The 18365-nt window shown below is 40.5% G+C and overlaps 1 protein-coding gene across 1 annotated transcript; it reads left to right on the forward strand.

Moving 5' to 3' along the window:
• The first annotated feature begins 16469 nt into the window (after nt 1–16469).
• On the forward strand, nt 16470–17591 carry LOC133853965 (uncharacterized). The gene has a single exon (XM_062290010.1). It carries the CDS (start codon nt 16470–16472, stop codon nt 17589–17591), a length of 1122 nt encoding a protein of 373 aa, XP_062145994.1.
• Nucleotides 17592–18365: the final 774 nt, after the last annotated feature.

The raw sequence follows: 18365 nt of genomic DNA on the forward strand, positions 1-18365 counted from the left end.
AAGACGGTCAAGGATTGGATATGGCTGATTTTGTGATCGATGATAGCATGTTCCTGGGCGATGGAGCGACCCAGTAGTAATTAGAATGTGGTTCTCTTTTCATTTCTTTTAGTTGACCTTAGGCTTAAGCCTAATGGCATTCTGTAATATGTTATAAGTCGTTTTAGCTATTTTATTTTTCACCGCGGTGCTGGTAGCTTTGGTTTGACAATATTTAATACTACTTCATTCTCGGAATTTCTTTATGATTTACCTGAATTTTTAACTGCCAATATGTTTATCATGCATACATGCAATTTAAAGACTATATGCTCATAAAGGTTTTTAAATAAAATTTTATTTCTCCTAAGGGGGAAAGCAAGGATTTGTAATTAATTAAACAGAAATTTCAAGTACGAAATTTTATAAGGAGGTAGGAAAGTAATGCACCAAAAAAATTACTTTTATTTATTCGACAATCGCTCTTTATAAATCAACACCAATATTTTTATTAACATTAAAAGAATTTCAGTAAATGCTATAAATCAAATTTCCCCAAAAACAACTCTGATATTTTCACCATTCTCCAAATTCCAAACCTTCGTCATCCTACTCGAACATTTGATACCTTTCTTAGCCGAAAGTCCAAGTTTCATCTTTGATGTAAGACACTCCCATGAAGTGATCACCATTCTGCATTCCGAGAAGTGATCGCTAGATCGTCAATCCGATGGCCCATTCTTTAGTGGTGCCCATCTGAGTAGTGATCGCTAAGACATACCTAAGAAGCATTATTCGACAGCTTCATATTCTGAAAGGGCAATCAAGAGGCGATCGCCAAGTGCAAGTGATCTCGAAAGGTGATTGAAACAAATTAAGAAGCTGATAGAACGTGAATAGATGGCGCATTAATGTTGCATTAATGGTGAATATTCTAGAAGGAGAATCCGTAACAATTAAGACTTTATTTCCTTATAGGATTGTAATTATTTAGCTTTCTTACTAGGATTAGGTTTACTTCTTTTACTAGGTTTAGGTTTACTTCTTCTACTAGGTGTAGGTTTACTTTCTCTGCAAGTATTGTTTAGTATAAATATCAAAAGTAATAGCATGTAATAGTTAACCATTGAATTACTATCAAATCTGAAAATTTTCTCAAACACTCTGTGGAGTTTATTATTCCTTTAAGCCTTAGGTCTTATTTTATCTTTTGGTCAAAAGAAGCAGACACTTCTGATTGTTGTTACCAAGTCTTCCGCTATGTCAGTTGGTATGCAATCGCATTTTGATTGAGCTCTCAAATAACGCTTTTCAGGTACGTATTTTCAATCACTACTCAAATGGGCACCACTCAAGAATGGGCTATCCAATTAATGACTAGCCAACCCTTCTCGGAATGCAAAATGACGATCACTTCTTAGGAGCGTCATACATCAGTCTCAAAAATCGAGTTAGCTTTTCCCTGAACATTAGAAGTTAACCCTAGACAAACATTCAAAGTATACCCTGGACGTTCCACATGACCTTATACAGAACATTCGACAAACCCTATAGTACATTCAATCATGCCTGAAAAGCACTTTAACTTTTTAGTCACATCAGCCATTTTTATCCATTCCTCACGCATATAAATACTTTCATTCTTGCATTCCAGCATATCCGAAACCTAGAGAAAGGAAGATTCTTGAGAGAGAAAAAGTGGCATTTGGTGTAGTTCCATCCTCCATAAGGTCACCATTGAACCTTAAATCCCTTTTTTTTTATCTTTTTTTTTTTTCATAATAGTAGTATACTGACCTTTGTGTTTTTCAAGTATTTTGTGAGTCCTAACATGCCATGTTAGGTTTATGATTTATCATGCATGGGGTAATTAGATTTTTCAAAAATTTATGAACTTGCTCATGTTTTTCGTGTTTTATCACTTTGTTATTGTTTAATATGTTTTTATAAATTTATTAGGAGATTTAGTAAAGTTAGAATGTGAAGTGACTAGAAGTTTTGAGTCATTTATGCATTATGCCAGTCATCGAAGATTCCCTTGCATATGACCGAAAGTTCAATCCTTGTTAACTCACCAATCAACATCGATACTGACTGTTCAATGGAAGTCGAAATCTTCATGATTAGGGTTTTATTGTTGTTTAGGGTTTCACGTGCTCGATTTGGTTTTTTGATGTCAATATCTAATAATAGATTATGTTCGTGTGACGACCCATTTCTTTTTTCAATGGATCATTACAATAGCATAACTACACGCCATGAACCAAACATCATGCACTGAAGGCGTCTCATAACATGAGCTTATCATAACAGAGAATACAAATAGCAGAGGAAATACCTGTAATGATTTTTGCCTTAGAATTGACCTAAGAAACATACAAAATAAACTAACTAGAGCTTCTATATCATTACTCAATTAACAATAATACATTTCAATTTACTTTCACTATGTACAAGTCACAACCACATAACGAGCGATTGCCTTAGAATAAGCCAAGGCCTCACGAGACAAAAACTCAAGGGAATCCCCTTCAACGACCTCTAAGCTCACACGCGATCTATGACCCAAGACGCACAAACCTGCAACCAAAACAACATCTATGCAATCGTGGAACCCCACGATAACATAGGCGAAATAATATATGAGTCCACTGTCTCAGCAGTATAAAACTAAGTTTTCACATTGAGCCGACTATTCTTTCTTTCTACCATGTGTTTACAATAACAAATACATTTGGTATAATTCTTTATTTTAAAACATTTTATAGCTGATGTGGTAAACACATGCATTTCATAAACACTTGAAATCCTACTACATAGCTGTTAATATATGTGTATGTTCCAATTTCCTGTTTTAAAGCATACACATGTATACCCATCTACATCATAAAGATTTGTAGATCATATAACTCCGCGGTACTCATTTACAAGCACTGCACAACTTTGGGGAATACACGCATACGTATACATCTAAGCATGAAACCAAAATCTATGGCTAACCAAAATAAATAACAAGTATGTGCGCACAATGTGTTAACAAAATAATGTAGAAAATAAATAACACAAGATTTTTGTTAATGAAAAGGAAACTCAAGATGAGAAAAACCACTCCGGGGCAGCCAAACCTAGGATATCCACTATTCAGAAGACAAGCCTAGATACAAGATAGTAATACTCACATACCCCTGATGCAGTGGTCATACCATGCTCTCTAACTCCTAACCCAACACGAATTCCTCCTAACCAGGTCTCCTACCTGAAGGGGTCTTCAATGGAATCCTTTACCTTAGGGCCGATCCCTAAGATAGACTTCAATTTAAGAGCAGCAACAGCACACACAGCAACGGCTCTAGAGAGAACAAATCAGCTCAATAACCTCACAAAATAACTCTCTAAGCTCTAGTGGAATTCAATATCGAATTCTTGCAGTTCTCAAGCACAAGGGCCTCTATTTATAGGCTGAGGAATCAAATGAGTGTCTTGCTTGATAAAGCTGGGGGCCGTCCAGACGGTGGTCATGGGCCGTCCGGACGGACAACTATGCGACCAAAATTTTGAGATTTTCGCTGAAAATCTTTCCTATTTGAGTGCCGCGTCCGTGCGGTGAGGCACTGTCGTTCGGACGGTCGCATGTCCTCTGCAAGTAATTTTCTTATTAAGGCTTCGCGCTTTCGGACCATGGGATGGCCGTCCGGACGGTTGATCTTCTACACGCAATTTCCATATCTATTGTACGCGCATCCGAACGGTTGAGTTTGAATTGCGAACTTGCCTTAAGGAGTAGCTCGTCTGGACGGGAATCCACGTCGTCCGGACGATTGCAGCAATCTTCTCATATTTGCTTTTGGAAAGAAAATTTGATTCTTGATCGAACACTAAGAGTCGCCCGGACGGGCAACTGAGTCATCCGGACGGATGCAAGCTGGAACAGAAGCTTCTCGATACAGAGAAGGGTCCAGACGGAAAACCACATCGTCCGGACGGATGATGCTTTGGTCTAAAGGACGTCTGGACGGTGTGACACGTCGTCCGGATGGTTGGGAACTATGAACAGATGAGCGTCCGGACGGGATGACACATCGTCCAGACGGCTGGCAGGGAACCAAAATCTCTGACTTGCAAATAGTGCAGAATCTTCTGAAGCACTTCTGAATAGCGGAATCCCAGTTAAAAAGCATCTTTACATATAAGTGATTTTGTCCACTCAGAATGTAGCCAATCACAAACTAACAAACTCCCCCTTTGGCCATTCTGGAACAAAAATCACTTAGACCCGTTTGAAAAACATTCCCGGTCCAAAAATAAAAATTACTCCCCCTTTTTGTCACAAAGGGACAAAGGGTAAAATAGAGTAATGAAAACCAACCATAACAAAAATTACTCCCCCTAACGGTCTCAAAAGACTAGGGTAAACAGAATAATATTAGTCCAAGAGTTTAACAAAAATAGCAAAATATAAACCAAATGTCTCAAACACAAATAAGACAACTAAACAAAAGGAAACTCAAGGATCCTCTGCCATAGGTGTAGTCCTAGGCGTATCACCCTCATCGTCACTGCTGGCAAGATGATGGAACTTGAGACACTCCCGGAGGTCCAGCTGGTTCTGCTCTACACGCAGGTTGATGGAGTGCACCTCCTACTACATGGTGGAGATGGACTACTGCATGGATGACATGGAGAGCTACATGGTACTCATTCCTCCCTAAATGGCAGCCAGGGCCTCCATGATCTGAGAATAACTGACTTCCGACTCAGAAGGCGGGACGGTCTGAGAGGAGGAAGCCATGTCAGGAAAGCTGACAGGCATGGCAGCAGGGACATCACCCTCGGAATCATCTCTCCGCAGCTGTGCATTGGACTTCATCAAAGTCTGCTTGCTGAGAGGATTTTGGATCTTCATCTTTAGTTCCCCAGCAACACTGATGCCAGACTGAAGAAAAATCTGTGTAAGCAGACAGCCAAAGGGTAGACAGGTATTGCTCTCATCGCGGGCCTCCAGAATAACTCCCAAAATATTCTTGCATAGGCAGAAAGGCAAGAGAAGATGGAATGCATAGACAAATAAGGCCTTCTTCAAAATTAGGTCACTGCGCCTGACAACTGGCCATAGGTTGTACTGAACAATCTTGGCCAACATACGGTGTGAGGGGGATAAAGCACCGATCCTAATGGTAGTAGCGCGCTCCACTCCCTGGGGAACTGCGTGGAAGAACTCTCGGAGATCGTCCATAGAGGTAGGAATGCTCATTACATGGGCTGTCAGATAACTGGAGGACAGGAACTCCTATGAACTGACTGATGATCTGGGGATCAACAGTGATGATATGTCCTGTAACCGTGGACTGAAGTACCAACCAGTGGTCATCATCCTGCACGACCTTTAGGTTGGCATAGAAGAGTCTGACTAGCCTGGTATAGACAACACAGGCACAGCTGTGAAGATATCCCCAGTGGTATGTCTGGATGATGTCGTGGATACTATCCAGAGGTGCCACCATAATGTCTGAACGGACCACATTTCTTTCAGCAATGACTGTGCAGTCCATAATTTTGGCTCTTAGAGCCGTTTTATCTCCCTCTGTCCTCTAGCGGACTCTGTGCTGTGGACTGCCTGCTGACATGGTTCTGCAAAAGTGACCAACAAGATTTGCCAAGACAAATAATCCAAAAGTATTCTTGTTAGGTCACAAAAATTTGAGCATTATAACGGCAGTAAACAGGACTTGTCTAAAAGTACAGACAGAAAATATCACACTGTAGTCCCTAAAAACACTACCACAAATAGTCTCAACACAGCAGATATCAAACATATGCATCTCATAATCTCAACAACATTCCTAAAGAAATCAATATTCTAAACGTTAAAAATAAACTGAAGAGAAAAAGACAAGAAAAATACCTGGAATGTGAGATTAATGCACAAAAAGACAAGAAGGGATGAGATAAAGCCAAAAACTTACAAGCAATTACTCACTAGATGCCAAAAGAAGACTTTTTTGGTGGGGTAGGGAGAGAATGCGGCGACCAGGGCCTTTTATAGAGCCTGTGGGGTCCCCGTCCAGAAGGTACAATAACGTCGCCCGGACGTGCGCTGCATTGGAAACAAGCGGACAGGTCGAGCGCGTCCGGACGGGTAACCTCACCGTTCGGCCATTGGTTACCGTGCGCGTCCAGACTACTAAGCTCCACCCGTCCGGACACTTAACATTGAAAAACAAAAAACTAAAGAAAAATTTGCAGAATTTAATTTTTCTCAAGTCAGTTTCAGAACACGCATGTATAATCGACTGATAACACAATCAGAGAGCATCTCAAAACTAAGCAGAGATATGAAAGAGAGTTGAGAGTTTAATCAGCACAAATATTTTCCTGGACACAGAAAATTTAATTAGATGACTCAACTCATGCAATGCGTGTGTGTATGAAGACTTAACCCACAAGGTATGACTATCACAGATATGACAAAGAGCACCCAGATTTTCTAGACAAGAGAGAAAATCAGTGAAAGATAAGTCAAAAGTCAAACCTTATAACTTACTAGGGCCTAGTCAACCTTATCTGATACACCTAAGATACAGCATACAATTGTTTTACTTGTACCATGAAGGACAAAGTAAATTTTTTACTTGCACATAGAGGGCAAGGCATATTGCAAATTCAGCACATAAGCAGTGAATATACAATTAGAGTGCAAAATTCATAAGATTTAGGGGTAATTACCTTTTTCCCCCATGAACTACCAAAAAATGCGCAATGCCCCCATGAACTACCAACTCGACCAAAATAGAGCATTCAACTACCAAAGACAACCATTTTCCCCCCTTCCGTCAGTCAAAAGGGTTAAAACAAACGGTCAACGGGTCATGTGCTGTTTTATATGGGGGCATGTTGGAAGATGATGGTAGTTCATGGGGGGAAAAGAGGAAGATGGTGGTAGTTCATAGGGGGAAAAGAGGAAGAAAAATGAGGGTAAAATGGCGTGTGACTGACGGAAATGGGGAAAATGGTTATCTTTGGTAGTTGAATGCTCTATTTCGGTCGAGTTGGTAGTTCATGGGGGGAAAAGGTAATTACCCCTAAGAATTACTGCTTGATTCTTACGGTGTTGCAACTTAGAGAGAGTGCCAGAGTTTTTAGATTCTAGGTTCAACTAGCATGTGGTCAATTTGGCCATCTTATCAAAGACTTCTTCTCATATTCAAAAATTCTAGAAACAAAAAGTCAGAGAAGGAAAGATGTACCTTTAAGGGAGTCGTGGATAGTGCACATTTTTCATCGCATGAGGAAAGAAGTTGTCCTACTTTTGCATATACAGGAAAACACTTGGCAAATTATAGTCATAAACTCTCAATTATATCTAAGAAAATTAAATTAATACCCAAAGAATTGAGATATCAGGTGAAAATACATGCAATTATCTGATATGCCAAGAGAAAAAAAAAATATCTTGCAAATTCTCGCCCAATTTTTTTTTTAAAAAAATAAAAAATGCAATATGGAAATAACATCATATGCAAAGCAATATCAAACCTGTGTAAGCTCGATGATGCCAATACAGAAAAACAGTCGCTCGACCTGTTTTTTCTATCTTCCCCAACAAGTACCTGCAAAGTTCTCTCAAGAGAAATAGGGGAAAAACACAACTGGTTCCTAGATTGCATACAAAATATAGCAAGTAAGATAAGAAATCGAACCTGATGTCGTAGGATTAGGAACCAAATCCTAGGCATGAACACCTAAACCTGCTAGTTGTTTCTGTTTCCCCTTATGGGGTGACTGTCCTTCTTGACCTAAGCCTGCCTTCCTGTGGGTGGTTGCTGGCAGGGCTTCATCATCCACTCCATCATGCTCTGCATACAGAGAGGTGGCTCACTGTGGTATAGATCTTCTTCCACCTTCTGAGGCCTTCTAAACTGCTTAGATTTGATCTTTGAGGTACCACTATGATTGGCTGGTACAAATCGCTGCTGAGGCCTCTGATGTTGAGATGCCTGGTATCGTGCTGCATGAGACCAACGAGCTTGATATCTAGGTCCTGGATGACAAGGGTCCTGATACCATGGAGTCTGATACTGGGCCGCTGGACTAGTGCCATGATTAGCTTGTCGAGGCACTTCTTTCTTGGTCTTGGCTTTCTGAGCTTTCAGGAGGGAGCACTGAGGACGACTATGCCCACTTAGACTGCAGTGATGGCATATAGGAGATCTTCTGATGGAATGAGGCTTCTGAGTGCCTGGAACATCATCATTGACCTTGTCCTTCCTTCATCTTCAGCAGTGGGAGGAGGCTCTGGGACTGCAAGTTTCACAAATACAGTCTTTGAAGTAGAGGGAGCTACATACCCGAGACCGGTCTTGTTAGTTGGACTCTTCTGAATAAATAGCATACGAGTCAGTTTCTCATCAGTGACTATTTCTAACTGGAGCTGAGTCTCTAGCAGCTTCTCCTCGAGCTCTTGTATTCTGAGTAGCAATGAACTCTTCTCAGTCTGTAAACTGTTCAGATCATAAAGGTACTGCTTACGACCTTCCCTCAGCTTCTCATACTCTATGTAGAGTGTCTTGTAAGCCTCCTTGAGCTATTCCCCATTATCACTATGCTCCAAATAATAAGAGTCTTCCTCAACATGTGGAGCTACAAAGGCCAGAAATTTCTCAAACACTGGAGCTTCTTCTTTTGACTCATCACTGAGAGTCACATTGTACGCCTTCCCCTTGCCCTTCTTCAGATTCCCGCAATCGGCTCGGATATGCCCAAAACCCGAGCATTCAAAACATCTGGGCCCTCTGGGATCCTTCTTTTCTTCTTCCTCAGGGTCAGCTTCTCTGGGTGCTTTCTTCACCTTTTCAGAAAACTTCTTCTTGAATCGGTCGTCTCTCATCAATCCTCTGAAATTCTTGGCTAACATAGCCACAACTTTTTCTTCCTCCTCAGAGTCATCTCCAGATGAGGCTTCTACCTTTTTCTTGGAAGCCTTTAGGGCAATGGCCTTTAGCTACTTGACCGGGGGCAGGACCAGCTTATAAGTTTGAAGAGATCCCACCAACTCTTCAATCTTTATTTCTTCTAGATCTTTGTTTTCTTCAATAGTAGTCACCATGATCCTGAAACGCTCAGCCAAAGATCTCATAATTTTTCGGATGAGTTTTACATCCGAGACAGGCTTCCCAAGACTCACCATGGAGTTTCTCAAGTCACTCATCTTTGAGTAAAACTCTCCAAACGCCTCTTCTTCCAACATCTTAATTTCTTCAAATCTGGAAGTCAACATTTGAAGTTTGGTAGATTTTACAAGTTTAGTGCCTTCATATGTTGTTTCCAAGATTTGCCACGCTTCTTGAACAAATTCACAGTTTGAAATTTTTGCAAATTCAGACGATGAAAGTGTTTGACATAGATCATGGAGGGCTTTGTCATTAGAAAGTCGTGCGTTTTTCTGAGGGACTAGTTCAAGCATTGTATCCTTTGGTTTAGTCTAACTATTTTCAACAATACTCTGACAGTCAATAGATTTTAAAAAGAAACGCATGCGAACTTTCCAATAGCCATAGTTCGTGCCGTCGAAAGCATGAACAGTATTAAGACATATTAAAAAGTCAAAAATAACACTCAAGAAATAAATCTCAACAGAGTGTACCAGGCTCTAATACCAATTGAAAAATAGAAATTGACTTCTAAAATAAATAACAAGTGTGTGCGCACAATGTGTTAACAAAATAATGCGGAAAATAAATAACACAAGATTTTTGTTAACGAAGTGAAAACTCAAGATGAGAAAAACCACTCCGAGGCAGCCAAACCCAGGATATCCACTATTCAGAAGACAAGACTAGAAACAAGATAGTAACACTCACATACCCCTGATGCAGTGGTCGTACCTTGCTCTCTAACATGTAACCCAACACGAACGCCTCCCAACCAGGACTCCTTCCTGAAGGAGTCTTCAATGGAATCCTTTACCTTAGGGTCAACCCTTAAGATAGACTTCAGTTTAAGCGCAGCAACAGCACACATAGCAACGGCTCTAGAGAGAACAAATCAGCTCAATAACCTCACAAAATAACTCTCTAAGCTCTAGTGTAATTCAATACTGAATTCTTGCAGTTCTCAAGCACAGGGACCTTTATTTATTGGCTAAGGACTAAAATGAGCGACTGGCTTGATAAAGCTGGGCGTCGTCCGGACGGTGGTCATGGGCCGTCCGGACGGACAACTGTGTGACCAAAATTTTGAGATTTTCGCTGAAAATCTTTCCTGTTTGAGAGCCGCGTTCGGACGGTGAGGCACTGTCGTTTGGACGGTCGCACGTCTGCTGCAAGTAATTTCCTTATTAAGGCTTCGTACGTCCGGACCATGGGGATTGCCATCCGAACGGTTGATCTTCTACACGCAATTTCCATATCTGTTGTACGCACGTCCGGACCATGGTAGATCGACATCTGGATGGTTGACTTTGAATTGCGAACTTGCCTTAAGGAGTAGCGCGTCTAGACGGGATCCACGTCGTCCGGACGGTTGCAGCAATCTTCCCATATTTGCTTTTGGAAAGAAAATCTTAATCTTGATCAAACACTGAGAGTAGTCCGGACGGGCAGATGAGTCATCCGGACAAATACAAGCTGGAACAGAAGCTTCTCGATACAGAGGAGGATCCGAACGGAAAACCACATCGTCCGGACGGATGATACTTTAGTCTGAAGGACATCCAGACGGTATGACACGTCGTCTGGACAGTTGGGAACTATGAACAGATGAGCGTTCGGACGGGATGACACTTCGTCTAGACGGCTGGCAGGGAACCGAAATCTCTGACGTGCAAATAGTGCAGAATCTTTTGAAGCACTTCTGAATAGCGGAATCCCTATTAAAAAGCATCTTTACATATAAATGATTTTGTCCAATCAGAATGTAGTCAATCACAAACTAACAGAATGGATTATTTGACTTCAAATGGAAAGAAGGTATCCATTGTGATTTGTTCTTTAAATGGGTACAATGGATGATTTGGGGAACACCGGGTATCTTCTGTGATTTTGTGAAGAACGGATTCATTGGATGGCTTAAATGATTTTTGAAGCAAAGTAGAGCATACCTAAGACTTGTATGTGAGAACTTCAAATATGTGTTAATGAGCATGAAAATATGTAGCTATGATTTGGTGGGTGTGGATTCTAAAACCTTAGAACCCTATCTTTTGATTTGTTAAGTTTATGTTCTATTTTGTTTAAAAAGCCTAAATTTGGAACTAAATTAAAATAGGATTAGTTTGAATAGAGATTGATTTTTCACAATACAATTCCCTATGAGATCAACCTCGCACTTGTAAAGTGCTATATTGCAAACTATTCGTGCACTTGTGAGTATTATAATTTGCACAACAATGTCTCTGATGTAAAACTCATCAAAAAGATTCTAAGGTCTTTACGTGAGCATTTCAGAATCATGGTGAAAACCATTGAAGAAAGCAAGGACTTGGAGTCGATGAAGATTGAAAAGTTGGTAGGATCTCTTCAAACTTATGAGTATTTCATGCCCCCAGTTAGAAAGGCGAAAGCAATTGCCCTCAAGGCATCGAAGAAGAAAAATAGGGTCTCCTCTGATGAAAACTCTGACAATGAAGAAAAGGATGCAGTTGCTATGCTAGGCAAGAACTTCAGTAGACTAATGAAGAACGATAAATTCAAGAAGAAGTTTATCGAAAGACTGAGGAAAGTCCCCAAGGAAATCAAGCCAGAGGAAGCTGAGAAAAAGGATCCAAGGGGTCCCCAATTCTTTGAATGCTCCGGCTTTGGGCACATACAGGCAGATTGTGGGAATCTCAAGCAATCCAAGGGGAAAGCCTACAACATTACTCTCAGCGAATTTGAAGAAAATGAGACCTCGGATAAGGATCAAAAATTTCTGGCCTTCGTAGCACCTCATGAAGAATCTGAGGGGTCGCACTAATACTATTCAGAGAGCAGCGATGAAGACGGGAAAGAACTAAAAGAGGCGTTGAACACGCCAACAGCATGTATAGGAGTTGAACGGGCTATAGACTGAGAGAAGCACAATGCTTATCAAAATCACAGATCTAGAAGAAAAGCTGTTGGAAACAGAATTACAAATAGTGAGGCTAACTGATGAGAAGTTGACCCACATGCTATCAGTCTAGAAGAGCCCAACAAACAAGACAGGACTCGGATATGTAGCCTCTATTCTAATATCCCTTCTACTTCCAAGATTGCATTTGTTAAGCCCACAATCCCAAAGCCTCCACCCGCCTGCGTGGATAAGGGAAATGCTGTCATTGGTGAAGATAATCCACCTGTTGCAGAACCCACTCAGAAGCCTCCTTCCATGAGAGGGCCTCCCATATTCCACCACTGTAGTTTAAGTGGTCTCATTCGACTCAAGTATCCACTTCTCAAAGCTCAAAGATCGAAAGTCAAGAAAGAGCCTCCAAGATAATCTATATCCGGCACAAGACCTCCAACAGGACATCAGGCTCCACAGCATCAGCGGCGACAACATCGATTTGTTCCTGCCAATCAGAATGGCAAACCTAAGAAGAACAAATCAAGGCACCACAAGAAGAAGTCGCAGAAGCCCGAAAGTGACCAATCTTATGAGGGGTTGCCTAATTTGATGCGAAGCTTGCTGAGATGGATGGACAACTAGATGAAGGTCTATCAACAACCACCACAGGTAAGGCAGGTATGGGTCAGAAAGGATGAGGTCATTCATCCTTTAAGGGGGAGTGGACTCACCTAGATGGTGAGGTCTCACATGCCTAGGATTTTGGTTCCTAATCCTAAAGCATATCAAGTTTTCTTGCATTGCATTAATTTCTCTGTCATATCTTTACATATGATTTGCATTCTAGGAACCATATTTTTTTTATCCTTATATTTTCTCTTGTTTGCCTTGAAGAAAATTTCTGCAGGTATTTGATGGGCATGACTGAAAAAGCATGTCGGACGGCTACTTTTCTGTCTTGGTAATTTCAAGCCTCTCTATGAGGAATAGGTTTGACCTTACCCTACATGTTAGGATTAGATTCTGTCTATTTTCCCCATAGCATGTCTTTGTTGTTTTTCTGTCTTATTCTTTTTAGCAAAAATAAAAATAAAAAATTAAGGGAGAAGATGCAGAATTTTTTTTTTTTTTTCTTTTGATAGCTTTTCAGATATCATATGTATTTTTTTCTGATATCTCAGTTCATTGTGTATTGATTGAATATGCTTATATATGATTGAGAGTTTATGCCTAATATCTACTAAGTTTCCTTGATGCATCTAAATGCTAGGTAGTTACTTTTCTCATGCGATGAAATTGTGCACTATCCAAATCTCCCCTAAGGAACATCTTTTTTACTCTCTGATTTTTAGCTTCTGAAAATTCTGATGAGAGAGATTTTTTTTTGTAAGATGGTCAAATTGACCAACTCGCTAGTTGAACATAGAACCTATAAAGTCTAGCATTCTTTATAGGTTGCAGCACTAAGTGATAAAAAGCATTTAACTTTCACTAAATATGGATAAACAAAAGGATTCACTGCTTATTGTGCTGTTAAATCTGTTCTTGCACTTGTCCTTATAGAAAGAGTCAGTGACTAAATCATTGCGGAAATAGACGATCACTAACAGACCAAGTAAAAGAAAAGTACTGCATCTTAGGGGGAGTGTATCAGATGAGGGTGGCTAGGCTCTAGTAAGATAAGGTTTGACTTTTGATTGATCTAACATTAAATATTTCTCTCATTTAGAAAATTTAGTTGTTTTAAATCATAACAGTGAACATCATACCTTATTGAGAAAGTTTTCGCACACACAGAGCGGCCTCACATTGAAGTGGCACTTTGGATAGGCTGCAAGCTTTTGTTTGCATTGTTTGATTACATCGTGGTCATTTAGCGGCCTTTCGATTGTGTAGCAGCAACCCCTTAAAATCTCCTTAATATGTTCAATGGGATTATGGTTGTCTTGCGGCTTGGTGTCCATGCAATAGCAATCTCTTAATAATAACACCAGTTGATCTAATGTCGATAATACCTTTTGAAAAATAATCATACTAGGCCCTTTTTATCGGTCTGTAAGGCTGAGATTTAGGAGTGTAACCTCGAAACTGGTTCCTGGTTATTGGCTAAAACCGGGAACCGGCTCCGGGGTCCCCTGTTATTGAAAATCAGTAACAGGTTACCCAGTTATCAGGATCGGGTACTATTTTTTTTTTTCAAAAAAAAAAGCATCCACATGCACACTCACAGTCACAGCAACAGCAGATCAAAGGATCTGCAATTACCGAATCGAAAAAAGAAAAAGGATCTGCAATTGCCGCTGACAAGGTTGAGTTGTGCCTTAAAATGACACCACGTTGTGTAGAAGAGGAAGGGACTCAAAGAAAGGTTTGTTGAAGAGGTTTTGATGGCTTCTATGTTAGTGTGTTATAGATACACGGGGACGAGTCGGTGCTCTTGCGTGTAACCCATTCCAACCTCAAGAGTTTCTTTCTTCGAGCTACACCTCTCGCTCTAGGTAAACCCACCAACCAATCAAACAAAGTATGCATTTTTCCGAGTCTCTAATATTCTCTCTGCCTTGTCGCTCTTAGACGATAGTGGAATCTGCAAAAGAAAAGCTTTGGAGAAAATGTGGGACTTCTGTGAATTCTAATAAAGTCCATTGAGCCTTATTCTTCCAAAAAGGGCTCCTTAAGGGAAGAGGTTTGCTCAAGGCTTATAAAGCCCACAACCCAGGCATACCTTGGCAGTGTGGGTCTCTTAACACTCCCCCTCACGTGTGGCACTATTGTTCTAGCAAGTGTACAACGGGAGGGAAGGCCCAACATTGTCAAATGCCCTAAAGCTCTGATGTCATGATAAAGTCCATTGAGCCTTACTCTTCCACAAAAGGCACATTAAGGAAAGAAGTTTGCTCAAGGCTTACAAGACCCACAACCTAGGCATACCTTGGCAATGTAGGACTCTTAACAAATTCAATGTACCTCAAGCTCTACGACAATACCAACACCAAGGTTTTAGTTTGAGGAAGGGACGAAGAGTGAAGGGGCGAAGGGCCTGAAGGCTGAAAGGCTCAAGATCGGCCAGATTTACACCTTCGTTTGACGAAGGGTGATTCTTGGTGAAGGTGCCACGGAGGTCCAAAGGTTTGTAGAGAATTAGAAACTGAGAAAAGAAAGAAAACGTGGAAGAGTTAGGGTTGTATTAGGGTAAAGGGTAGCAGGGTAAATTACTATATTCATATATTTTATATTTTTTAATATATATATATATACCTGGAGCCAGTTACCTGGTTATAACCGGGTTTTTAAGAAACTAATAACCGGCTCTGGCTCCAAGTGCCCGGTTATTTACCAAACCGATTTTTCGGTCTCCCGAAGCCGGTTGGTGCCTGGTTAAGGGTTCTTGGCCAATTATAACCGGCCGGATTAACACCCCTAGTGGCTAGTGAGCTTGGCGTGTTTATTTGAATTGGGACCTTTTTTAGTCTGGCATTTATTATGGGCTGGCGTTTATTGAGTCCCAAAGAAATAGCCCTTAACACATTTTGAAAAGCGATTTGTGTTTTTAAAGAGAAATAAACATGAAAACTTGTTTATTTCAGGAAAATCACATGCTTATTTTTATTTTTTTCCTACTGTAGAGCTTTACTTCTTATTTTTTTAAAAAAAAAAATTAAAAGAATTATATAGGATGCTACATGGCACTTTAAGGAAAGATGTTTTAACAAAAACGACTCAACTTTATGTCATTTTAAAAAATTACTCCATTTATAATTATTTTTATATATTTTTAACTAGTTTCCTAAAACCCTGGAAACCCTACCAGTTATCTGGTTGTGGGTATTTCCAGTTTTTCGATTATCCGATTAGCGGTTATTAATTGGCGGTTGCACATATACACCCTTACCTGGCCCCATCTCTTTTAGTAATATGTCTATAACCCTAACCCTATTTTATATATATATATATATGTATAAACCCATTATATATATAATATACTATATATAGCACAACGTAAGTTGTATTTTTGAGCTGTAATTAATTAAGACAAGCCAAGCTTTAAGATTTTAATAGATGATCATATTTAGTCTATAGAGAATGTATTATCATATTTTTATTTGTAACATTGTAATTGATGATCAAGATATTGCGTTGAGATTACTTTTTCTATGATACGAAATTGTCCATATATATATATAATATGGACAAGTGTGATACGGCCGAGCAAAAATATTTATTAGAAAAAGGCAACTAACCTATCGATCGCACTCAAAAGATTTTGGAGTAAAACTTTTTATGAAGGTTTCCTCTCTCTAGTTTTTCTCTCTCGAGGAATTTAGGGTTTTAAGAAGATTTAGTCTCCTGCTGTTCACGACTGGGAGTTCAGGTATTTTTTGGTTGCTGTGTGGTACTTTCTCTAGTGTTTGTGGGTGATTGGTATACATCGTGATATGGAGGATATATTACATACACTAGGTGACGCTATGACTTTGACGGAAGGAGAAAAACTTGGTATCATTATTAATGAAGATGACACTGCCGACTTGTGTTCTAAAAGTGGGCTTTGTCTTATCGGTAGATTGCTTTCAGAACGGCGGGTTCAAAAGGAAGCTTTTCAGATTATGATGTCTCGCTTATGGCAAACACTGGCGTCGGTAACCTTCAAGGAAATACATGACAACTTGTGGCTCTTGGAGTTTGCCAATGAATCGGATAGAAGAAGAATTAAGGAGGGCAAGCCTTGGCTATTTGATAGAAGTGTTTTGGTTCTAAAGGAGGTGGATGACAGTACATCTCTTCTCCAGATGGACTTCACCAAAGCTTTGTTTTGGGTGCAGGTGCATGATATGCCTTTAACATGCATGAACAAGGGAGTGGGGATCCATATTGGGGAATCTCTAGGGAAGGTTGAGGAAGTGGATGTCACGAGTGGTGGTATAGGATGGGGGAGATGTCGTCGAATTCAAATTTTTCTAGATCTTACTAAACCTCTTGAACGAGGTAGGGCTCTACTTATTAATGGGAAATCAGTATGGATTTCTTTCAAGTACAAAAAGCTTCCCCAGTTTTGTTATTCATGTGGTCAGATTTTCCATGGGGGGAGCAAATGCAGGGGAAGTGGAGGCTTTCGATTGAACGAAGAGGCAGTGGTCAAGCAGTGGGGTGCATGGATGCGGGCCGATCATCTTCGATTCCAGAAGGGGAAATTTTCGAAGGGGGCTTCAAGCGGAGCTACAAAGGAGTCAAAGGATTCCGGCAATTCGGGGGCGGCCGGTGATGGCAGTTCAGTTGATAAGGATAAATCACGAATTGGCCGTATAATTAGGGATCATCCAAATGCTCCAACAATCCTGCTAGTTGAGGCTACGGTTGCGGCAGTTGTTCATAATCCTCAACGTGTGCATCATGCTGAAGTGGTTGTGAAGGAGTCTATCTCTCAACTTCCTATTGAGGGAGGGATTTTAAGGAAAAAAGAAAATGTGGAAAAGGAGGGCTATTCGGTGGGGTCCTTAGCGCTATCCTCGGAGGATCTCATGGAATGTTACGTGCAGGAGGATCATGGGGGTTTTGTTCATAAACAAAATAGTTTGGTGCTGTCTTTGTAGCTGCTTCTTTAACGCATGACCTTCATGCATGCAAAGGGGACGTGTCATTAGTGGAAGATATACATGGGTCCTCTTCTCCTGTGGCAAATTCCATTATGCAGCACAACATCCAATCCTCAGGGGTGTCTAAGTAACATGCCAGTGTGTGTCTATCTCGCACTTGGAAATGGAAGACACGCGGCTCTGTTTTGGTGCCGGCTACTTGGGGCAAACGGAAAGTAATGGATACTCCTTCTTTTATTCTGAAGGAGATGCTGCGGAAAATAAGAAAGGAAGTAAGGATGAGTCGATTTTTGATCCATTGGCGATGGCGGAGGCTGTTGAACAGCTCTGCCAGCCACAATGATTCTGCTAAGCTGGAACTGCCGAGGGCTTGGCAACCCTCGGACAATTCGGGATCTCCACCAATTGGTGAAGGAAAAGAGACCAAACATGGTGTTTCTTATGGAGACACTTTGTTCACAAAGATATATGGATCGTATAAGGAGTCGGTTGGGTTTTGACAGTATGTTTGTTGTTAATCTTGTGGGTCGAAGTGGGGTTTAGCTCTTTTGTGGTTGAATAAAAATGCTCTTGATATTTACAATTACTCTAGGTTTCACATAAATGCCGTGGTGAAAGATTTGGATGGGAACGAACAATGGCGATTCACCGGTTTCTATGGCCAACCGGACAGTGCTAAAAGAATGGAATCATGGGCTTTGCTCAAACATTTAAGCCAGTTTCAGCCTCTGCCTTGGTTATGTGCAGGGGACTTCAATGAAATTTTGGAGC

The sequence above is a fragment of the Alnus glutinosa genome, chromosome 1 (assembly GCF_958979055.1).
Source record: "Alnus glutinosa chromosome 1, dhAlnGlut1.1, whole genome shotgun sequence".
Classification (NCBI taxonomy): domain Eukaryota; kingdom Viridiplantae; phylum Streptophyta; class Magnoliopsida; order Fagales; family Betulaceae; genus Alnus; species Alnus glutinosa.

Coding starts and splice junctions, on each gene's coding strand:
- LOC133853965 (XM_062290010.1), top strand. CDS start 16,470: ATGACTTTGACGGAAGGAGAAAAACTTGGTATCATTATTAATGAAGAT.